Here is a 24,673-nt window from a genome sequence, read left to right on the forward strand (position 1 = left end):
ACAATTTTCACAACGTGCGTCGGTATGTCGGGCCGACGCATTGCGACGGCCCCGTACCGACGTAAGTGTGAAAGAAGCCTAACCCTAAGTTTAGCCCCAACCCTAACCCTAAATTTAGCCCCAACCCTAACCCTAAATTTAGCCCCAACCCTAGCCCTAACCCTAGCCCTACCCCTAACCTAACCCTACCCCTAACCCTACCCCTAACCCTAACCTAACCCTACCCCTAACCCTACCCCTAACCCTACCCCTAACCTAACCCTAACCTAACCCTACCCCTAACCTAACCCTACCCCTAACCCTACCCCTAACCTAACCCTACCCCTAACCCTACCCCTAACCCTAACCCTACCCCTAACCCTACCCCTAAAACTACCCCTAACCCTAACCCTACCCCTAACCCTAACCTAACCCTATCCCTAACCCTACCCCTAACCTAACCCTACCCCTAACCCTAACCCTACCCCTACCCCTAACCCTACCCCTAACCCTAACCCTAATTTTAGCCCCAACTGCTGTTCTCCTGCCGGCCGGCAGATGGAGACAGATGGCGGGCGCACTGGGCATGCGTCCGCCATGTTCTGCTGCCGGCGGCCAGGAGGAGCAGCAAGAGCATCCAGGGACCTAGGTGAGTATGCTAGGGTCCCCGAATCCCCCTATTTCTCTGTCCTCTGATGTGCGATCACATCAGAGGACAGAGAATTACACTTTACTTTTTTTTTTTTTTTTTTTTTGCGGTCGCCGGTAAACAGTTAATTACCGGCGATCGCAAAACAGGGGTCGGTAATACCGACCCCGATCGTGCTCTTTGGGGTCTCGGCTGCCGGTGGTAGCCGAGACCCCAAAGATTCTCCCGGTGCCGGCCGGCGGGCGCACTGCGCATGCGCCCGCCATTTTGAAGATGGCGGCGCCCACCGGGAGACACGAGGAGCATCGGGGGAGCTAGGTGAGTATTGGGGGGCCACCTGGGACCCCTTTTCTCTGTCCTCCGATGTGCGATCACATCGGAGGACAGAGAAATTAAAAAGAGATCGCTTTTTTTTTTTGCGATCGCTGGTAAACGGTTAATTACCGGCGATCGCAAATGCGGGGTGGGTTAAAAACCCCCCAAATCATGTTCTCTGGGGTCTCGGCTACCCTCGGCAGCCGAGACCCCGGAGAAAATTGGCCTCTGGGGGGGCGCTATGGACTTTTTCCACAGCGCCGTTAATTAACGGCGCTGTGGTTTAAGTACCCTTAGCGGCCGCCGTTAAAAGGCGTATCGGCGGTCGCTAAGGGGTTAAACATATGTATTTGTACTTTGTTTTTTAGAAGAAAATAATTTATCTAAGCCTTTTGTAAACCACCGATGTTCTGTGGCCAGCTCCTGAAATTGAGTGTTCCATAAATTTACAGTTCTTATGCTAAAGATGTCGTGTCTTATAGATTTGTATGAAATTTAGATGAATTGAAATACAGAAAATATATACCGTAAATAATAATTCTTATGGTAAAGAAGCCTCTTCTCCTCAGGAGATTTAACCTATTTTTCTCTAAAGGGAGGGAGTGTTATCTTGCCTTCTGATATGAGTCTAAAACTCTTTGCACATTGAATAAAGATCTTGTTAGATGGTTTTATATCAAGGCTCGCTGTTTCCAAAATGAGCTAAAGCACCTGATGTGAGTGTTTGGACCCCTAAACATATGAGCTAACTCTCAGTTGAATGTTCACGCAGTAAAACAGGCTGCCAACTCACACACAATTGTCATCCCATTGATTGAAAACAGTAGATTCCCATTTCAACTTCAAGATATCTAGTAATCCTAAAGATTCACATACTGTTGCCACTCACAGATGTGATGTTAGATTATTTTTCTCAATTAAATAAAGTAAGAAAAAAAAAGTCTAATTTTGTTTTATTTGGTTCTCGATCTAATTTTAGGTTTGGGGTGAAACCTAGATATAGTTTTAGGTCAAATTTATGGAAAACAAATATGTAAAATTTAAAAAGGTTCAAAAACTTTCAAGTACCATTGTAGTTTTTTTTTGTATGAATGACATTGCATTAATGGGGTCTAGACAATTATTATACATACCTGCAAATATTATCTATTAAAATTAAGCTGTCAGTAAATTCATGCTGCCCAGACTATCTATCTCTTGTAATCACCTAATAACCTCCAAAGTCACATATGACACTAAAGTATAAAAATCATTCAGAAGGAGGAACAGTCTTAAGAACAATGTACTTGTCATTGTTTTATTGTTTTTGTATTTTTACTAAAAATCTACTGCAAACAAAATGAGCCTAAAATTTGTTCTTATAACTTAAATGCTTAAATAAGAATCTTTTGATTTCCTGATTTCTCAGACCATAGATGATGGGGTTGGCAAGTGGAGTAAAGACGGCGTAGATGAGACCCACAACCCTGTCATAGTCTACAGAGTAACTTTTTGTGACACGAATGTACATAAATCCAATGCTGCCAAAAAAAAGGGTTACAATAATTAGATGAGCTCCGCAGGTGGAGAAGGCTTTCTGGCGCCCAGTTTTCGACTTAATTTTTAAGATTACATGTATTATCCTGGTGTAAGAGAAAAGAACAAAAGCGGAACTCAAGAGGATGATAAAGGAGCTGACGATGAATTCCACCATTATATATAACCTTGTATCTGTACATGCTAACGAGACCAACGGGGGGAAGTCGCAGAACACATTCTCAATTCGGTTTGGACCACAAAATGGAAGGAGAGAAATAAAAATAATTTCAATCACTGGGCTAAAAATCCCTCCTATCAAACAACTGAAGATCAAATTCACATTTAGGCTAGTTGTCATAATAGCCGAGTATCTTAGTGGCTTACAGATGGCCAAATATCGGTCATACGCCATAATGGTGAGGACATAGCACTCAGCTGCTCCCAGAGCATGTAGGAAATAAGCCTGTACAAAGCATCCATTGAAAGAGATCTTCTTCTCGTCATCCAAGAGATCAACCAACATTTTTGGAATTGTGACAGCCGTATAGCCGATTTCCAAACAGGATAAGGCTGCAATGAAGAAGTACATGGGGAAGTGTAGGGCGGACTCTCTGCAGATCAAAAGCAATATCACAGCATTGCCGGAAATGATGAACAGGTAGATTATAAGGAGAAGGACAAAAAGAAAAACATGGAAGCGTTGGAGATTTGGAAATCCGTGTAAAATAATTTCATGAACTTTGCTATTATTGAAGTCTCTTTCCATCTCCTTTTCCTCTGTAATATAGATTTATGAGACCAGCAGATTGGCATTTTATCTTTTCACAGCATCTACAATGAAAGTGAAGCAAAAATGGAAAGAGATTTATGACTCCATGGTTACACATTAAAACAAACCCTATTTAGTTACTGTAGGCCTTTGTAGTACTATTCCTAGTATCCATTAAAATTATTCACCCCCCCATGCAAATTTGGTTTATTAGCAAAATAGACAACCTTTCTGATGTTTAGAATAAATTTGGCTTCTCCAAATTTAACACAAAATTACACTACTGCAGTCTAAGAATAATTCATTTCCTTTCTCACCTCCTCTACTTAGTAGAGCTCCTCTGGCTGTTATGACCTGCTGCAAATGTGCTGAGCCAGACACCAGCTTCTGGCAGTGGTCCTGAGTATTTCTCATGGGCAATGGCCTGCAGGTCACTAATATTTTTTTTTTTTTGGTCTGCAAACGCTTCCCTCAAATCCCAGCTAAAGTATTCTATAGGGTTTAAGTCAGGAGACTACAGTATGATGACCACTCCAGAATCTTCCAAGACATCTTTGAAAACCAAGCCTTGATGGACTGTGAGTTATGCTTGAGATCACTGTCACACTGGAAGGTCCAATGACACTCAATCTCCATCTTCCTCACACCATGACCTTGCTTCACTGTAGGAATCACCAATCTACCACTATGCTTCAATGTAAGCATCATTGGCCACCATCATGCCTCACTTGAGACATCACCAAGCCACCACTATGCTTCATTTGAGGCAGTGAGTTTCGTTTCAGCATATGTTTCATTCTTCCTCCTCCAGACATGCCAATGTTCAATAGGCTCGAAAAGATCCAGTTTTGTTTACTTACGTCATAGAAAAGAATCCAAAAATGCCTGTGGATTAGTTACATGGTATTGAGTATATTGGATATTAATTTTGTTTGTGCTTTTTGGTCAGTAGTATTGTTGGAATTTGGGTATGTAGACCTGCAGCGTTAGGTATGCACCTTATTGTGAAAATTGAAACCTCAGCGCCTGCTGCCATCAAATCGTGGTGCAGGTCATTTGCAGTCATTCAATGGATTTTAAGAATCTCAAGGCAGCAAGTGATAACCTCCTCTTTCTGCACCATCCAGGTAGTGTAGCCAGTCTTCCTATATCTTTGAATTTGAGAATTCTGCTTCCATCTGCATCTCTAGCTATATTCAATGCCTTTGTATCCTTTTTCTTGTTGTTCTAGACCATGCTGTCTTAACATTTTGACCATTTTTTTATGCTTTATTTGCAACAGGCAATCAAACATTACAAATGAAGAAAAGCACAGCCAGTCCAGGTATTTGAGAATTTGGAGAAAACACTTGTCATATTATTTTGGTTTAGCTTTCTTTCATTGTTCTTGTTAAATTGTTTTATAGCAAACAGCAGCAACTCTGTAAAGTTTTCTAATAAACAGAATTTAAAATGGTGAATAATTTTGATTGCACCTGGACCATCTTTAACATTGATACCCAACAAAAAAACAATGTAAAATGATACATTTTTCAACAGTTGACAATTCATAAAATGCTCACTTGCTGCTGAAAAAAAGACCTGTCACTAAATTTCACAATGTAAGTTGCATATGTTATTACATAGTTATCTTGAACCTGATGAGGCATGTGTACTTGAAAAATCTACAGTGGGTGAAATAAGTATTGAACACATCACCAATTTTCTAAGCAAATATATTTCTAAAGGTGCTATTGCCATGAAATTCTCATCAGATATCAGTAACAACCCATCCAATCCACACAGGCAAAGAAATCAAACCATAGATGTCCATAAATTAAGTTGTGCGATAGTGAGAAAAAGCACAAGGCAAACGTACTGAACACATCAACAAAGAAAGTTGCAAAATGCCATGAGAAGTCATGACACAAGTTGAAATCTATCAGTAATTAGAAAGCAATCCTGCCACTTAGTGAAAAATAATATCAGCAGTTTCAATTGATGGCCTATTACCAAGGTGCCACACAAGAAACTTCTCATGGTGGGTGAAAACAGTGAGCTGTCTCAGGACCTTTGCAACCTTATTGTTGCAAAACATACTGATAACATTGGTTACATAAGTATTTCTAAATGAGTGATGGCTCCAGTGAGCACTGTTGGAGCCATAATCCAGAAGTGGAAAGAACATAATTTACCATAAACCTGTCACAAACAGGTGATCCCTGCAAGATTATAAACAGAGGAATGAAAAGAATTATCAAAAGAGTTGCCCAAGAGTCAAGGATCACATGTGGCGAGGTGAAGAAAGACCTAAAATCAACAAATACAAGTGTTTCAAAGAAAACTATAAGTAATGCATTCAACCTCCATAGCATGTATGCACGCTCACTCTGCATATTTGCTGAGCAAAACGCATGTTCAAGTGCGTTTAAAGTTTGCTCAACAACATTTAGACAAGTCTTTTAAATACTGGGTTAATATAGTCTGGTCAGATGAGACCAAAATTTATCTCTTTTGATGCTATAATATACACTGTCACGATTCACACCGTGACCGTCACCCCCACGTCACAGATCGGGGTGACTTTAGGCCAACAGACGGTTATCACATGTGCAGGGGGGGCTTATCTTAGTTATCCCTCTACTGCTACAATGTGGAAAACACACAAGGCTATTGACCTCTTAGTTTACAGCAGGGGCTTATTTTAGGTATCCCACTGCTCTTCAATATATCACGAACTGCAGGGATTTATGTATATCCCCCTTACAGTTCCACTTGAAACTTGCAGCTCTCTGGTGCCCCCTTACTCTCAGGTCAGATTAGGTACTGCACCTAGGGTAATTAGTCGCCAGAAAGGCTGCCTGCTATGTACTGGCTATTGGGCACGCTGCAGCGAGGCGATTTAACTACTCCCACTCAGGCAGGAACAAGAATTATCAACGTCGCAGTCGCTACAATGACTCCCAACTACCCTGTACAAAGGTATGCTGCCACCAGCTTCGATTAAACGGGTCCGAAGCTAACCCAAAATAGTAGTGTAATTCCCTTCAGAAGACTTAGGGTACGTTTTAGAACAGGAAGAACCAATCTAGTATTTTAAATATTTTACTCCATTAAAATTAGGCAGTGTTTATGAAAAGGTATAAAAGATGTTACAATATGAGACAATTGAAAATATGTACAAGGTAATTATAAAAATAACAGGGGTTAAATGAGAAATTAACACTTACATGTGTTCAGGACATTGCAGGCAACCAGGCTAGTGGGTGGAGCTCCCCATATGTCCCAATGCATCAGGACTGGCAGTCAGGGCTCCTCCGGTAAGACTACCTGCTGGGGGTCTGGCAGAAACTTATAAACCGCAGCCCGTGACATCACCAACAGGGCTGGTTTACTCAGACCCTCCTCTATCTTCAGCCTTCTAGTTTTCTCCAACAATTCTTATAATTTGTGTATTTTCGGTCCAGAACATGTCAGAATCATAACACACCCAGCATTCCCCTTATTTTAACATTGGCGTTCTAAGGAGACCAAATTTGGGCTTGATGCGATGCATAGTTCCAGAGAAATCCATACTCTGTCCCTGTTGGACTTGGAAGCTCCTGCTTACAGTGATGGATAGAGGCGCGGATGGACTTTAACAATATGTACTCATTATTTTCCTAACCCAAATCGTTGGCCCAATATCTTGCAACATTAGAACAAAGACCCTCATGGATTTTGGAGACTTCTATACCAGTCCTAGCTAGTACAGATGGGAGGGGGACGAGTAACTTGCTTCGAGCCTGGAATTTATGGCCAGGGCAATAAAATCCTCTTCTACCATACATTCAGAAACAAAGGGAGCCAGAGAGAGGGGGGGGGGGTTAGCCCGCAGCTACAAAATCATATTATATTTCATACAATATCGTGACATACACCATGTTTGGAGGCCAAAAGGCACTGCATATCGCTCCAAAAACACCATACCAGCAGTGAAGTTTGGAGGTGGGAAAGTCATGGTGTGGAGCTGTTTTTCAGCATATGGCACTGGCAAGCTTCATGTAATTGAAGGAAGGCTAAATGGACAAATGTACAGAAGCATTCCTGATACAAATCTGCTGCCATCTACGAGGATGATGAAGATGAAACATGTTGTGAATTCTGTGGCTGAATTCACTCCTGTGGTCACAAGTGGTATTGCAGCCTCTGGGCTTCCTCCCTCAGGTGTTTTGGTGAGCTCGTTGGCTGCCTTGCTATTTAACTCCACCTGAGTCTGTCTTCCTTGCTCCTTGTCAATGTTCCATTGTTGGATCTGAGCTACTGCATCTTTCCTGTGGCCTGCTGCTCTGCTAGATAAGTGTTACTTTGTTTTTGTTTCCGTTTTTTCTGTCCAGCTGTGTTATTCTCTTTTGCTGGAAGCTCTGAGACGCAAAGGGTGCACCGCCGTGCCGTTAGTTCGGCACGGTGGGTCTTTTTGCCCCCCTTTGCGTGGTTCTGCTTTAGGGTTTTTTGTAGACTGCATAGTTCTCTTTGCTATCCTCGCTCTGTCTAGAATATCGGGCCTCACTTTGCTGAATCTATTTCATTCCTACGTTTTGTCTTTTCATCTTGCTAACAGTCATTATATGTGGGGGCTGCCTATTCCTTTGGGGTATTTCTCTGAGGCAAGTCAGGCTTGTATTTCTATCTTCAGGCTAGTCAGCTCCTCAGGCAGTGCCGAGTTGCATAGGTAGTGTTAGGCGCAATCCACTGCTGCTTTTAGTTGTGTGAGGATAGGTTCAGGTATTGCAGTCTGCAGAGATTCCACGTCTCAGAGCTTGTTCTATTGTTTTTGGGTTATTGCCATATCACTGTATGTGCGCTTATTACTGCACACTGTGTTGCCTGATAGCACAGCATAACAGTACAAGGAGCCAAACCAATGATTCTCAATAGAGGGAAAAAAGAAGTCCTGACATCATTTTTTTTTTTCCTCAGCTCTGTCTTCAGTTTTTGTTTTTTTTTTCCCCTAGACATTAGAGTGCTTCAGGACACAGCTGTGGACATGGATATTCAGGCTCTCTGCTCCTCAATGGATAATCTCGTTATAAATGTACAAAAGATTCAAGATACAATTGATCAGAAATCTATGCTAGAACCAAGAATTCCCATTCCTGATTTGTTTTTTGGTGACAGAACGAAGTTCCTGAGCTTCAAAAATAATTGTAAGCTATTTCTGGCCTTGAAACCTCATTCTTCTGGTAATCCTATTCAACAGGTTTTGATTATTATTTCTTTTTTGCGCGGCGACCCACAGGACTGGGCGTTTTCTCTTGCGCCAGGAGACCCTGCATTGAGTAATGTTGATGCGTTTTTCCAGGCGCTTGGATTGCTTTACGATGAGCCTAATTCAGTGGATCAGGCTGAGAAAAATTTGCTGGCTTTATGCCAGGGTCAGGATGATGTAGAAGTATATTGTCAGAAATTTAGGAAGTGGTCAGTACTCACTCTGTGGAATGAATCTGCACTGGCGGCTTGGTTCAGAAAGGGTCTCTCTGAAGCTCTTAAGGATGTCATGGTGGGATTTCCTATGCCTGCTGGTTTGAATGAGTCTATGTCCTTGGCCATTCAGATCGGTCGTCGCTTGCGCGAGCGTAAATCTGTGCACCATCTGGCGGTATTGTCTGAGAGTAAACCTGAGCCTATGCAGTGCGACAGGACTATGACTAAAGTTGAACGGCAAGAACACAGACGTCTGAACAGGCTGTGTTTCTACTGTGGTGATTCCACTCATGCTATTTCTAATTGTCCTAAGCGCACTAGGCGGTTCGATAGCTCTGCCGTCATTGGTACTGTACAGTCCAAATTCCTTCTGTCCATTACCTTGATATGCTCTTTGTCATCGTATTCTGTCATGGCGTTTGTGGATTCAGGCGCTGCCCTGAATCTGATGGATTTGGATTATGCTAAACGTTGTGGATTTTTCTTGGAGCCTTTGCGGTGTCCTATTCCGTTGAGAGGAATTGATGCTACACCTTTGGCCAAGAATAAGCCTCAGTACTGGGCCCAGCTGACCATGTGCATGGCTCCTGCACATCAGGAAGTTATTCGCTTTCTGGTACTGCATAATCTGCATGATGTGGTCGTGTTGGGGTTGCCATGGCTACAAACCCATAATCCAGTATTAGATTGGAACTCTATGTCGGTAACCAGCTGGGGTTGTCAGGGAGTACATGGTGATGTTCCATTTTTGTCTATTTCGTCATCCACCCCTTCTGAGGTCCCAGAGTTCTTGTCTGATTATCAGGATGTATTTGAAGAGCCCAAGTCTGATGCCCTACCTCCGCATAGGAATTGTGATTGTGCTATCAATTTGATTCATGGTAGTAAATTCCCTAAGGGTCGTTTATTTAATTTGTCCGTGCCTGAACACACCGCTATGCGCAGTTATGTGAAAGAATCCCTGGAGAAGGGACATATTCGCCCATCGTCATCACCATTGGGAGCAGGGTTCTTTTTTGTAGCCAAAAAGGATGGTTCGCTAAGACCGTGTATTGATTACCGCCTTCTTAATAAGATCACTGTTAAGTTTCAGTATCCCTTGCCATTGATATCTGACTTGTTTGCTCGGATTAAGGGGGCTAGTTGGTTTACTAAGATTGATCTTCGTGGTGCGTATAATCCGGTGAGAATCAGGCAGGGAGATGAATGGAAAACGGCATTTAATACGCCCGAGGGTCATTTTGAGTATCTGGTGATGCCGTTCGGACTTGCCAATGCTCCATCTGTTTTTCAGTCTTTTATGCATGACATTTTCCGTGAGTATCTGGATAAATTCCTGATTGTTTACTTGGATGACATTTTGATCTTCTCAGATGATTGGGAGTCTCATGTGAAGCAAGTCAGAATGGTTTTCCAGGTACTGCGTGCTAATTCCTTGTTCGTGAAGGGATCAAAGTGTCTCTTCGGTGTGCAGAAAGTTTCATTTTTGGGGTTCATCTTTTCCCCTTCTACTATCGAGATGGATCCGGTTAAGGTCCAGGCCATCCAGGATTGGACTCAGCCTACATCTCTGAAAAGTCTGCAGAAATTCCTGGGCTTTGCTAATTTTTATCGTCGCTTCATCTGTAATTTTTCTAGCATTGCCAGACCATTGACCGATTTGACCAAGAAGGGTGCTGATTTGGTTAATTGGTCTTCTGCTGCCGTGGAAGCTTTTCAGGAGTTGAAGCGTCGTTTTTGCTGTGCCCCTGTGTTGTGTCAACCAGATGTTTCTCTTCCGTTCCAGGTCGAGGTTGATGCTTCTGAGATTGGAGCAGGGGCGGTTTTGTCACAGAGAGGTTCTGGTTGCTCAGTGTTGAAACCATGTGCTTTCTTTTCCAGGAAATTTTCTGCTGCTGAGCGTAATTATGATGTGGGCAACCGAGAGTTGCTGGCCATGAAGTGGGCATTCGAGGAGTGGCGTCATTGGCTTGAGGGAGCTAAGCATCGCGTGGTGGTATTGACTGATCATAAGAATCTTACTTATCTCGAGTCTGCCAAGCGCTTGAATCCTAGACAGGCCCGTTGGTCGTTATTTTTTGCTCGTTTTGATTTTGTGATTTCGTACCTTCCGGGCTCTAAAAATGTGAAGGCGGATGCTCTGTCTAGGAGTTTTGTGCCCGACTCTCCGGGGTTATCTGAGCCGGCGAGTATCCTCAAGGAAGGAGTCATTGTGTCTGCCATCTCTCCTGATTTGCGGAGAGTGTTGCAGAAATTTCAGGCTAATAAACCTGATCGTTGTCCGGCCGAGAAACTGTTCGTCCCTGATAGGTGGACTAGTAAAGTTATCTCTGAACTTCATTGTTCGGTGCTGGCTGGTCATCCAGGAATCTTTGGTACCAGAGAGTTAGTGGCTAGATCCTTCTGGTGGCCATCTCTGTCACGGGATGTGCGTGCTTTTGTGCAGTCCTGTGGGATTTGTGCTAGGGCTAAGCCCTGCTGTTCACGTGCCAGTGGGTTGCTTTTGCCCTTGCCGGTCCCGAAGAGGCCTTGGACACATATTTCGATGGATTTAATTTCTGACCTTCCCGTTTCTCAAAAGATGTCGGTCATTTGGGTGGTCTGTGATCGCTTTTCTAAAATGGTCCATCTGGTGCCCTTGGTTAAATTGCCTTCCTCCTCTGATTTGGTGCCTTTGTTCTTCCAGCATGTGGTTCGTTTGCATGGCATTCCTGAGAATATTGTTTCTGACAGAGGTTCCCAGTTTGTCTCGAGGTTCTGGCGAGCCTTTTGTGGTAGGATGGGCATTGACCTATCTTTTTCCTCGGCCTTCCATCCTCAGACTAATGGCCAGACCGAACGAACCAATCAGACCTTGGAAACATATCTGAGATGTTTTGTTTCTGCTGACCAGGATGATTGGGTGTCATTTTTGCCGTTGGCTGAGTTCGCCCTTAATAATCGGGCCAGCTCGGCTACCTTGGTCTCTCCATTTTTCTGCAATTCTGGGTTCCATCCTCGTTTCTCTTCAGCACAGGTTGAGTCTTCGGACTGTCCTGGTGTGGATTCTGTGGTGGACAGGTTGCAGCAGATCTGGACTCAGGTAGTGGACAATTTGACCTTGTCCCAGGAGAAGGCTCAGCTTTTCGCTAATCGTAGACGCCGTGTGGGTCCCCGACTTCGTGTTGGGGATCTGGTTTGGTTATCTTCTCGTCATATTCCTATGAAGGTTTCCTCTCCTAAATTTAAACCTCGTTTTATTGGTCCGTATAGGATTTCTGAGATTCTCAATCCGGTGTCTTTTCGTCTGACCCTCCCAGACTCCTTTTCCATACATAATGTATTCCATAGGTCGTTGTTGAGAAGATACGTGGCACCTATGGTTCCATCTGTGGAGCCTCCTGCCCCTGTTTTGGTGGAGGGGGAATTGGAGTATATTGTGGAGAAAATTTTGGATTCTCGTGTCTCTAGACGGAAACTCCAGTATCTGGTCAAATGGAAGGGTTATGCTCAGGAGGATAATTCCTGGGTTTTTGCCTCTGATGTCCATGCCCCAGATCTTGTTCGTGCCTTTCATGTGGCTCATCCTGGTCGGCCTGGGGGCTCTGGTGAGGGTTCAGTGACCCCTCCTCAAGGGGGGGGGGGGTACTGTTGTGAATTCTGTGGCTGAATTCACTCCTGTGGTCACAAGTGGTATTGCAGCCTCTGGGCTTCCTCCCTCAGGTGTTTTGGTGAGCTCGTTGGCTGCCTTGCTATTTAACTCCACCTGAGTCTGTCTTCCTTGCTCCTTGTCAATGTTCCAGTGTTTTGATTCTGAGCTACTGCATCTTTCCTGTGGCCTGCTGCTCTGCTAGATAAGTGTTACTTTGTTTTTGTTTCCGTTTTTTCTGTCCAGCTGTGTTATTCTCTTTTGCTGGAAGCTCTGAGACGCAAAGGGTGCACCGCCGTGCCGTTAGTTCGGCACGGTGGGTCTTTTTGCCCCCCTTTGCGTGGTTCTGCTTTAGGGTTTTTTGTAGACTGCATAGTTCTCTTTGCTATCCTCGCTCTGTCTAGAATATCGGGCCTCACTTTGCTGAATCTATTTCATTCCTACGTTTTGTCTTTTCATCTTGCTAACAGTCATTATATGTGGGGGCTGCCTATTCCTTTGGGGTATTTCTCTGAGGCAAGTCAGGCTTGTATTTCTATCTTCAGGCTAGTCAGCTCCTCAGGCAGTGCCGAGTTGCATAGGTAGTGATAGGCGCAATCCACTGCTGCTTTTAGTTGTGTGAGGATAGGTTCAGGTATTGCAGTCTGCAGAGATTCCACGTCTCAGAGCTTGTTCTATTGTTTTTGGGTTATTGCCATATCACTGTATGTGCGCTGATTACTGCACACTGTGTTGCCTGATAGCACAGCATAACAGAAACAAGGGTGGGCAAGACAATGATTCACAACACACAGCCAAGGAAACTCTCACTTGATTTTGGAGAAAGAAAATAAAGCTTCTAGAATGGCTCAGCCAAACGCCAGACCTGAATCAAAGAGAAAATGTATTGAAGGAACTAATGCTCAAAGTCCATGGAAGGAGCCCGCGGAACCTTAAGGATGCGAAGAGTGATTGTGTGGAAGAATGGGGCAAAATCACACCTGAGCAATGTGTGCGACTAATTTCATCATACAGGAGGCATCTAGAAGCGGTCATTACTAACAAAGGCGTTTCAGAGAATTATTAAATACATTTCAGTAACAGTGCTCAATACTTTTTCCTTGTGTTAATTCTCAATATTACACATAACAATTTATGGACATCTATGGTTTAGTTTCTTTGATGGGTTGTTACCGACAGACATCTGGCGAGAATTTCATGTCAATAGCCCCTTTAGAAATATATTTACTTAGAAAGTTGATGATGTGTTCAATACTTACTTCACCCGCTATATGTCAAAATGGTTGTACAGTCCTGATAATGAAATGACCATTTTTATGAGTCCAGCGAAAGAGTGAAAGAGCTTATGAATGAAAGTGTATTCAAAGTATATGCAGCGTGAGATCTCAGCAGGGCATAGAACACTGAGGAGCTGTCAATCAGGTGATGTCGGCGGATATTAGGTTTATACTATGAGTATGTTTACATATTGAGTATTTGCAGCAGATTAATCTGCAAAAAAAAATCAGTGTGAAAAAACACTAAGTAAAATTACGTACGATTATGTCGCATTTTTTATGTGATTTTTTTCCAACCTTCATTTGAATAGGTAAAAAAGACTGCAGCTCAAAATATGTAATAAGAAGTGCATTGTGTAAATGAGACTTTAGACTTCTCATTTATTGTGATGCAATTTTACATCGCTCTTTTTTTCCACATGAAAAGACGCACTGAGAAGAAACGCAGCAAAACCCTATGTACAGTATAAGCATATCCTAAAAACGCTGCATTTTACAGTAACAGCAAAATAAATTCGATTTCGAAAATTCTATTCACAAGGTGCATTTTTTTTGTCTGTAGTTTTGCATTGTATTTATAAAAAAATAATGTAGCATGTCCAATTCTTTCAGCAGGGTTTTTTTTTCACTTGTTAAAACGAATGGAAAAAATGCATATAAAAGAAACTACTTATTCTTACTTAATTAATTTATAGAATGAATGGTGGGCTGAATTTTTTTCCAGTTTATTAAACCTCGAGTACCTATTTTCGAAGCTCTCATAGAAGTGAATGTAGATTGGCATGGCGATGAGATACATGGTCTCATTCTCAAGATGGACGCAGGACTTAGAAGTGGATGTGCCATAAATGTCTGAAATGGCAATATCTCTAAAAGATTAAAAATCCTACACATAGTAATTACTTACAGATGTTTGGTAAGTGGGAGTATTTTTTCTACAGCTCGAATATTCTTGAAAATGTCATAACATGTAGCACAACGGAAAAAAAGAAAAAGTCTCCCCATACCTGAATTCTGCTTCACTCCTGGATTATGTGAGATGCTGTTTAAATAGATCCGGATGTTCTGGGAATTTATTCCCTACAGGAAACAATTAATTGATGTACAAAATTGTTTCTGGCTGCCGTGAATATGTGATAATGAGATATTTTTATCTTAAGTGGATGTTATAGCATAGGCTGTACATTATGAAGGAGAAAAGGATAATTCCTAATTTATCTCAGACGTATTTTTAGTTTACTATATGTTTTAGAAATGAGTGAATATACTTGCAGGAAACTGGTCTAGTGGCCGCATCAATATTCCGTGGCCACCGAGATCCCCGTCAACCTCCTTCTACCTGCGAACATCCGCGAGGGCCTCTTCTGGTTTGTAGGCTCGGCATAAAGACATTGTTGTGGCGTGATACACACATGATGTTGCATTTGGCGGGTGTACTAATCAAACAGGGTGCCAGGCATGAAGGCAAAGAGGAGGCACCTCGTAGAACTCAGGCTACTTAATACTGAGACCTGAGAATCAATTTGCTCACCTCTGGTAGCTTTGATTAATGATAAAAAATAATGGTTCGCATTCTGTCAGAAAGTGTTCTCGACTTCTCGTCAAAGCTATGAGCTCAATAATAGATCGTCAATGTACCCAATTACAAGTCAGTGGGGCCTGTCCCGGCCAGTTGTAATCTGCATGAAATATCTCAACAGAAGCCATGTTAGAAAAGTAAATAAAGCCTATTTATATTGCATGCAGGGCTGGCGTCAGCACCCGGCACACACGGGTTTGGAACATTATATGGGGCTCATCATAAACTGGAGCAATATATGGGGGCCATCATATACTGGAGCATTATATGGGGCCCATAACATACTGGAGCATAATATGGGACCAATTATATGTGGAGCATTATATGGGGTCCATTCTGTTTAGAGCAATATATGGGGCCCATCATATGGCTCCAATTCTGTATGGAGCATTATATGGGGTCCATTCTGTATAGAGCAATATATGGAACCCATCATATGGGACCCATTCTGTATGGGGCATTATATGGTGCCCATTCTGTATGGAACATTATATGGGTTCCATCATATCTTGTATGGATCACTATATGGGGCCCATTATGTATGGGGCACATTATGTATGGAGCAATAAATGGGGCTCATTATTCTTTATGGAGCATTGTATGGGGCTGATTATACTGTATGGAGCAATATATGGGGCTCATTATCCTTTAGGAAGCAATATATGGGGCTCATACTGCATGGAGCAATATATGGGGCTAATTATGCTCTATGGAGCAATATATGGAGCTTATTATACTGTATGGAGCAATATATAGGGCTCATTATACTGTATGGAGCATTATATGAGGCTCATTTTACTGTATGGAGCAATATATGGTGCTTTATAATATCTCTGGTTCAGAGAGACAGGCCATGAAGGGCTATATCGTGGAAAGTTTGGCAAAGGGTTATGTCAGACCATCCTCATTGCCCATTGCCTTGTAAAGAAGAATGAGGGGGGTTATGCCCCTGCCTAAATTTCCGCAAACTTAATCAGATTACGATCCGGGATCCATATCAGCACCCTCTCATCCCAGACATCTTTAATCAGATTGTAGGACCAAAATGGTTTTCAAAACTGGATCTCAGGGGGCATATAAGCTCATTTGTATTAAAGAGGGGGATGAGTGGAAAACAGCTTTCAATACACCTGAGGGACACTATGAAAACCGTGTGATGCCATTTGGGTTGACTAATGCTCATGACGTCTTTCAGTACTTTGTAAATTATATTTTTAGTCACTTGGTAGGTAGATATGTTGTAATCTATCTTGATGACATTCATTTATTCACCTGACCTTGAGTCACATCAGGTACATGTAAGGCAGGTCTTACTCAGTGACAATAAATGTCAAATCAGAGAAATGTATGTTCTCGGTTGAGGAGATCCCTTTTATAGGATATGTTTTATCGTCAACCAGTTTTCACATGGATGCAGTGAAAGTCTGGGCGGTACTAGATTGGGATCATCCTGAGGATTTGAAGGTGTTGCAAAGGTTTTTGGGCACCAACTACTATGGTAAGTTCATCAAAAACTTTTTGGTAGTGGCCAAACCTCTGACGGATATGACCAGGAAAGGAACAAACTTTCCTGATTGGTCCAGTCCAGCCAGGGAGACATTTGATACCTTGAAGGAGGGACACGCTTGATGGCCCCGTTGGGCCATACATCTGTACCCCCGCAAAATGGGATTGGGAGGCATGCGATGACGGCACCATAGACTCTAATGGTGACAGCAGAGTGAGCATGCGCTCTGACACACCAAATGCTAACATAGGTTAGTAATGGAGAGGCATCAATAAGATGCCCCCATTACTAACACAATCATGCAGCCTGCCATCTAGATGTAGAGCTGGACCTATCGTGGGTCAAATGGATTATTATCTTCTCTGTGGAAAGGTGAGGAATATTGTTGTTTTTTATTTCAACTCTTCTGCAGAAGACAAGGGCGTGGGTAGAATGGGTGATGTTGTAAGTATGGTTTAATTAATATTTATTAACGGAGTTTGTGTTATTCTTCCAATTAAAGGACTTTATTCTGGCTGTTTGGCTGTTCATACAATTTGACTATGGGGTTAGTAATGGGGGAGTCTTATTGATGCCTCTCCATTACTATCCTCGGGGCCTGACGTCATCTGACAATAAAAAGGTGACATCAACTCCCACCAAATATCACCCTACTTGCCACTGCTACAGGGCAAGTGGGAAGAGGGAGGCTAAGTGCCAGAATTGGCACATCTTAAAGATGTGCCTTTTTTGGGGTGGCTGAGAGCTGATGTTTTTATCCTGGGGTGCCAGTATCCATGGCCCCTTCTTAGGTTATTAACATCTGCTCCCAGCCATCGGCTTTCCCTCTGCTGGTTAAGAAACGTACGTGGGAGCCCACACCAGTATTTTCAGAAAAATGATCTTTTAATAATTAAATGTACAGTAAGCTGCACACACACTGTACTAATTGTATATGTCACTGGCATCTATATATTTATCTATGCTATGTGTATTTACTGTATGTATTCATCTCTTCTATTCTGTCGGCTCTTGCTGTGATTTTACTGCACGCTGCAGATGAATTGCCGGCTTTTATTCTATCTATCTATCTATCTATCTATCTATCTATCTATCTATCTATCTATCTATCTATCTATCTTTCTATCTAATATATATATGTGTGTTTTGAAGAATATTTCCTTTGAAAACAATGTGTAAATGACATAGAGAATTTCTATGTACAAGCTCATGTTAAAATTGCATTGCAGTGGGATAGCAAGCGCACTGCTTTCGGATGTAATTTGCATGCTAGGTGTGAAAAATCAGATTGTACTCGCATGACACTCACATGACACTCGTCTTTTTTTTCAGTCCTGATATCAGAACATTTTTTTTACACACATGGGTATGGGCCCAAATAGTTGCAGCATTGTGACCCCACTCAGTAGCATATCCATCAGGAATTTGTTTTGTGCAACCACTTTGTGGTACGTAAACTATCAAATATTATTGCCATGATTATAATTGACCTTTGATATCATAAAGCTAAAAAACCTGTTTTATTAGTAAAGTTGAGTTTATTCTGCAATTGATCCACAGTGTGCCTTTCTAAGGGTCCTAGTACACATCAGAGTTAGCCGATTCTGTTGTATTCAGCAGGACCAGATAACCATCTGACATGAATGTGGCCTTCTGACTCTCCCCGACAAACAATGTGGGGGAAAAGAATCATTGGGCCCCTTGAATTTCATCACCTCATCCTTTTATTCTCCAAGGTTATGCTATAAAAGGCTTAAATGTATGTGTAGGGGGCAATTGGGAGAGATATCTGGTGGACAAACGAGTGTTTGGTCAACGGTTATTGAAGGGATATGGGCACGTTAATTCTTGCTGCAACAGTTTTCTTTGGGCAGTACCAGATAGACGGCCTAAACATAACTGTGGCTGTCATATCAGAGAATACAAGAAGGAAGACTTTCTCCTCTCTTCCCAATGAACGCACATAAGCTCTTGGCCAAGCGAAAGATCGTCTGTACGGAGGAGTTCGACTGACATCTATCGAAGTGTATGGCCAGCAGAGATTTTTGATGTCTATGATTATCATTCACCATTAATCAGACAGGAAGGTTTTTGGCTCATTCTCCAACCACTATACACCGTTTATATGCCTTGTATAGAGTAGTCCAACTTTTTCTTGCCCTTCGCCTAATGTCTGGAACAGCCATACGTGAAAAGTCGGCATAGAAATGTTATTATCAGGCCAAAGCCTTATATTTCTGCTTTGTTGTAAAAACTTTTGATACTCATAGAACGCTTAAAAGCCAAACGGATCTCCTTGTTTCTCAGGCTGTAAATAAAAGGATTCAATATAGGGGTAAGGACCGAATAAATAACAGCTAGAACACGGTCGTAATACAAAGAGTAGCTCTTAGTAAGACGTACATACATAAAGACAATACAGGTAAAAAACAAGAGTACCACAGTCAGGTGGGCCACACAGGTGGAAAATGCCTTAATTCGCCCAACAGAGGTCCTTATTTTCAGAATAGCTAGAATTATTTTAACATAGGAAATTATGATAAAGGCGAATGTCACTAGGATAATAAAGCTATTGATGACAAAATCAGCTAGAACATTAACGGATGTGTCGGTGCAAGCCAAACTGAGCAAGGGCGGGAAGTCACAAAAGATATGCTGAATTTCATTACTCCCGCAGAAGGGCAGTCTGGATATGAGGATGACTTCCGTTATGGGACACAGAAAACCCAAAGTAAAGCAGGCAGCTACTAGCTTTATAGTCATTTTGGAGGTCATAATAGAAGGGTAACGCAGTGGGTGACAAATTGCCAAATAACGGTCATAGGCCATGGTGGTGAGAAGATAACACTCACTGGCTCCAAGAGAATGAAAGAAATACGTCTGCACAAGGCAGCCATTAAAATATATACTCTTTCTTTCAGCCAGAAGGTTTGTTAACATCTTTGGAATGGTGACCGCTGTATACCAAATTTCTAAGAAGGACAAAATACTTATAAAAAAGTACATGGGTGTATGGAGACGTTTGTCCAACCTTATAAGAATGAATATAATCACATTACCGGCAATGGTAAGAACGTAAACGAGAAGAAGACAGATAAAAAGGAAAGTCCCGTATCTGTAGAGCGTGGGGAATCCTACAAGAATGAATTCTGTCACAGTGGTGCTTGTGTTCCATCCTTCCATCATGGGACCTGGAATGGAAAAATTCTCATATAGTTTCAGATCCTGACATGATACTGCGCATTAATCATGAACTAACATTAGATTGCTTCCCACTAGCAGTTCTGTAAGTACCTCGAATATTATCAGTGTTTTTTTTTTTTTCATTTCTGTTACCGGATATCCTTCTCTGTCTAAATCTCGAACAGCAGGATTCTGTTCTGATTTCTCATTTATTCATTTATTTTACTCACTTATATAGCGCCATCATATTCCACAGTGCTTTATGGACATTACTGTCCCCATTGTGTCTCCCAATCTATATTCCTTCTCAGTATGTCTTTGGAGTGTAGAGGGAAAATGGGGAACCCGGAGGAAACCCACACAAACATGGGAAGAATATACAAACGTCTTGAAGATGTTGTCCTTGGTGGGGTTTTATTAGTGATTTACATTAATTTACCTATGATGTTTTCACTATAACTGTTACATTTAGACTGTAGTTTTAACATGTTTGATATGAGACTTACTTTTTAGCACAATATTAATTAATTTAGAATAATTTCTAGTTCTACATTTGTCTTTAGATCTTTTTATGTTTCTCTTACAGTGCATCAAACTCCATGGATAGAGTTAATGGGTGTATGAGGAGTCAGAAATGTGTAATTATTATTATTATTAATAATAATAATAATATATGAAAATTGCTCACCTAATAACATACCATCATTTTCAATTCAGCCCTGAATCACAGATCGAAAACCCAATTACTTGAAGCCAGAAAGGTTTCTTCTACTTATGACACATTGACTAACTTGATCATCTCCGTTAGTGATGTTGATGCATCATAAAGCATGTGATCACCAGGGCTGACACAGTTTGCACCATTTAAAAACCAACCTTTTTTTTGGCACGTTTCAGCTAGAGGTCATCACAACGCATGTGTTGGCTTGACTGAGATTTGCTGAGATTTTTTTTTTAAACTAAGCTTTGCAATAATTGTGCCATGTACTGTAGGGCACTGTCGGACATAGACAAAAGAGGGCCCCTGTGCAAGAAAAGTAAATGGACCCTTTGCAGTCCAATATCTCATCATAATAATCATAATTCATAATATCATCTGTTTTGGAGGTGGACCCTTAGCTCTTGGGCCCCTGTTGCAGCAATGATATATCTGCCCTTGCAGTCTACTGGAAGCTCAATGGCCTAATTCAAAATCTCTAAGGGTCTCCAACAACCAATGGTATTTAATAGTATTGGTCTTCTCATATGGGGCCAAAGTACTTTTTGGGACTCCTTAGGCTCCAGGATCCAGGTTTGACTACAACCACCATAGTTCAGCCCCTAAAGAGCACCCTAAAGCAGCACAGATAGCTAGAGATGGCAGGAGCAGCTACAGCGTGAAATGCAGGGGACACTAATCTGCATAGGAGACAGTGATTAACACTGACTTACGATTCCCTTAGACATTAGAGACAGTGTTCTGATTGAGCACAGTGTTTTGTGTAAGGATCTCCAGAGTCTGGCATAAAATTACTTGGCCAAAGCCACCCGAATTTCACTCAAGACAGAGTGAAAAAAATCAATTTCCAGATCAGTCTCTGAACGATTGTTTGTTAAAGGGAACCTGTCACCTGAATTTGGCGGGACCGATTTTCGGTCATATGGGCGGAGTTTTCAGGTGTTTGATTCACCCTTTCCTTACCCGCTGGCTGCATGCTGGCCGCAATATTGGATTGAAGTTCATTCTATGTCCTCCGTAGTACACGCCTGCGCAAGGCAAGAGGCTATGCAGACAGCTGCGGGCTGATTTTAATAGCCTAGGAAGGGACCATGGATATTGCCCCCCCAGCTAAAAACATCAGCACTCAGCTGTTCCAGAAATGCCTCGCTCTTTCCACTTTCCCTGTAATTGTGGCAAGTGGAGTAATAGTTGGGTAACGGATTACAGCGTGGGATACAACGATGGACAGGTATGGGTATATTGTTGGTTTATTATTTTTTATTTATTACAGGAGATCGAGGGCTTCGGGGAATTAGCAGATGTTGTAAGTACGGTTTAATTAAGAACAATAAAGGAGTCTGTGTGTTTATTTAAAATAATGGACTTTTTAATGGGTGTCTGTGTTTTATTTACTATTTCACTATATGGGGTTAGTAATGGGGGCGTCTAATTGACGCATCTTCATTACTAACCTCGGGGCTTGATGTCACAAAGATGACATTAACACCCCAACTATTACCCCACGTGCCACCACTACAGGGCAAGTGGGAAGAGTGAGGCATCTTACAGATGCGCCTTTTCAGGGGCGGCTGAGTGCTGATGTTTTAACCGGGAGTGTAATATCCATGGTCCAGTCCTAGGCTATTAATATCTGCTGGTTGTTAATTATGGGGGAACCCCACGTCATTTTTTGGGGGGCCCCCATTTTAATAGCCAGTAAAGGCTAGGTATACAGCTGTGAGCTGATATTAATAGCTTGGGAAGCTCTATGGGTATTACCCCCTTCCCGGGCTATAAACATCTGCCCCCAGTCACTGGCTTTCCCTCTGCTGGTTTTGAAAATTGCGCGGGAGCCTACGCCATTTTTTTCGTAAAATAATCTTTTATTAATTACATACATGTCCCCTAATTTGCACACACACTGTACTATTTGTATTTGTCACTGACATCTATATATCTACCTATTCTATATTTATTTACTGTATGTAATCCATGTCTTCTATCCTGTCGGCATAGATTTTACAGAAGGCCGCAGGTGAATTACCGCCTTTTATTCTATCTATCTCTCTATGAAATATAAAGATATATATATATATATATATATATATATACAGTGGGGCAAAAAAGTATTTAGTCAGTCAGCAATAGTGCAAGTTCCACCACTTAAAAAGATGAGAGGCGTCTGTAATTTACATCATAGGTAGACCTCAACTATGGGAGACAAACTGAGGAAAAAAAATCCAGAAAATCACATTGTCTGTTTTTTTATCATTTTATTTGCATATTATGGTGGAAAATAAGCATTTGGTCAGAAACAAACAATCAAGATTTCTGGCTCTCACAGACCTGTAACTTCTTCTTTAAGAGTCTCCTCTTTCCTCCACTCATTACCTGTAGTAATGGCACCTGTTTAAACTTGTTATCAGTGTAAAAAGACACCTGTGCACACCCTCAAACAGTCTGACTCCAAACTCCACTATGGTGAAGACCAAAGAGCTGTCAAAGGACACCAGAAACAAAATTGTAGCCCTGCACCAGGCTGGGAAGACTGAATCTGCAATAGCCAACCAGCTTGGAGTGAAGAAATCAACAGTGGGAGCAATAATTAGAAAATGGAAGACATACAAGACCACTGATAATCTCCCTCGATCTGGGGCTCCACGCAAAATCCCACCCCGTGGGGTCAGAATGATCACAAGAACGGTGAGCAAAAATCCCAGAACCACGCGGGGGGACCTAGTAAATGAACTGCAGAGAGCTGGGACCAATGTAACAAGGTCTACCATAAGTAACACACTACGCCACCATGGACTCAGATCCTGCAGTGCCAGACGTGTCCCACTGCTTAAGCCAGTACATGTCCGGGCCCGTCTGAAGTTTGCTAGAAAGCATTTGGATGATCCAGAGGAGTTTTGGGAGAATGTCCTATGGTCTGATGAAACCAAACTGGAACTGTTTGGTAGAAACACAACTTGTCGTGTTTGGAGGAAAAAGAATACTGAGTTGCATCCATCAAACACCAAACCTACTGTAAAGCATGGTGGTGGAAACATCATGCTTTGGGGCTGTTTCTCTGCAAAGGGGCCAGGACGACTGATCCGGGTACATGAAAGAATGAATGGGGCCATGTATCGTGAGATTTTGAGTGCAAACCTCCTTCCATCAGCAAGGGCATTGAAGATGAAACGTGGCTGGGTCATTCAACATGACAATGATCCAAAGCACACCGCCAGGGCAACGAAGGAGTGGCTTCGTAAGAAGCATTTCAAGGTCCTGGAGTGGCCTAGCCAGTCTCCAGATTTCAACCCTATAGAAAACCTATGGAGGGAGTTGAAAGTCCGTGTTGCCAAGCGAAAAGCCAAAAACATCACTGCTCTAGAGGAGATCTGCATGGAGGAATGGGCCAACATAACAACAACAGTGTGTGGCAACCTTGTGAAGACTTACAGAAAACGTTTGACCTCTGTCATTGCCAACAAAGGATATATTACAAAGTATTGAGATGAAATTTTGTTTCTGACCAAATACTTATTTTCCACCATAATATGCAAATAAAATGATAAAAAAACAGACAATGTGATTTTCTGGATTTTTTTTTCTCAGTTTGTCTCCCATAGTTGAGGTCTACCTATGATGTAAATTACAGACGCCTCTCATCTTTTTAAGTGGTGGAACTTGCACTATTGCTGACTGACTAAATACTTTTTTGCCCCACTGTATATATATATGTTACTGACATATATATATAGTGGATGCTTTCCTGAAACGGAAAGTACTTGCAAGCAGCATAATACAAAGAATAGCATAGTATTATGCTGCTTGCAAGTACTTTCCGTTTCAGGAAAGCATCCACTATGTATTTCCTTTAAGTAGAGGGCTTTTCGGTCTCTTTCGTCCCGCTACATTTAGCCCAACTTGGGTCTCTCCCTAAGGTGGCTAGCATATATGTATGACATATATATATATACACTGCTGAAAAAAAAATAAAGGGAACACTAAAATCCCACATCCTAGATATCACTGAATGAAATATTCCAGTTGTAAATCATTAGTCATTACATAGTGGAAGGTGTTGAGAACAATAAAACCTAAAATGATCAATGTAAATCATAACTAATATCCCACAG

General features: G+C 41.9%; 2 protein-coding genes across 3 annotated transcripts; both read right to left on the reverse strand.

Annotated features, from left to right (window-relative positions):
* Nucleotides 1-2,011: 2,011 nt before the first annotated feature.
* Nucleotides 2,012-19,849, reverse strand: LOC138651961 (olfactory receptor 6N1-like). 2 transcript variants are annotated; one of them, XM_069742616.1, is made up of 2 exons: nt 14,485-14,556; nt 2,012-3,292 (listed from the first exon to the last, which is right to left on the reverse strand). In XM_069742616.1, the coding sequence occupies exon 2, from the start codon at nt 3,225-3,227 to the stop codon at nt 2,289-2,291; it is 939 nt and encodes a 312-aa protein (XP_069598717.1). In that variant the 5' UTR covers nt 3,228-3,292; nt 14,485-14,556; the 3' UTR covers nt 2,012-2,288. The 2 variants fall into 2 exon arrangements, with proteins under 2 accessions (XP_069598717.1, XP_069598716.1); XM_069742615.1 differs by lacking the exon at nt 14,485-14,556 and adding an exon at nt 19,723-19,849 and having other exon boundaries at nt 2,013-3,292.
* Nucleotides 18,893-19,848, reverse strand: OR6N2 (olfactory receptor family 6 subfamily N member 2). Its single transcript, XM_069743011.1, has one exon. The coding sequence runs from the start codon at nt 19,844-19,846 to the stop codon at nt 18,893-18,895; it is 954 nt and encodes a 317-aa protein (XP_069599112.1). The 5' UTR covers nt 19,847-19,848.
* Nucleotides 19,850-24,673: the final 4,824 nt, after the last annotated feature.

The sequence above is a fragment of the Ranitomeya imitator genome, chromosome 10 (genome assembly GCF_032444005.1).
Source record: "Ranitomeya imitator isolate aRanImi1 chromosome 10, aRanImi1.pri, whole genome shotgun sequence".
Classification (NCBI taxonomy): Eukaryota; Metazoa; Chordata; class Amphibia; order Anura; family Dendrobatidae; genus Ranitomeya; species Ranitomeya imitator.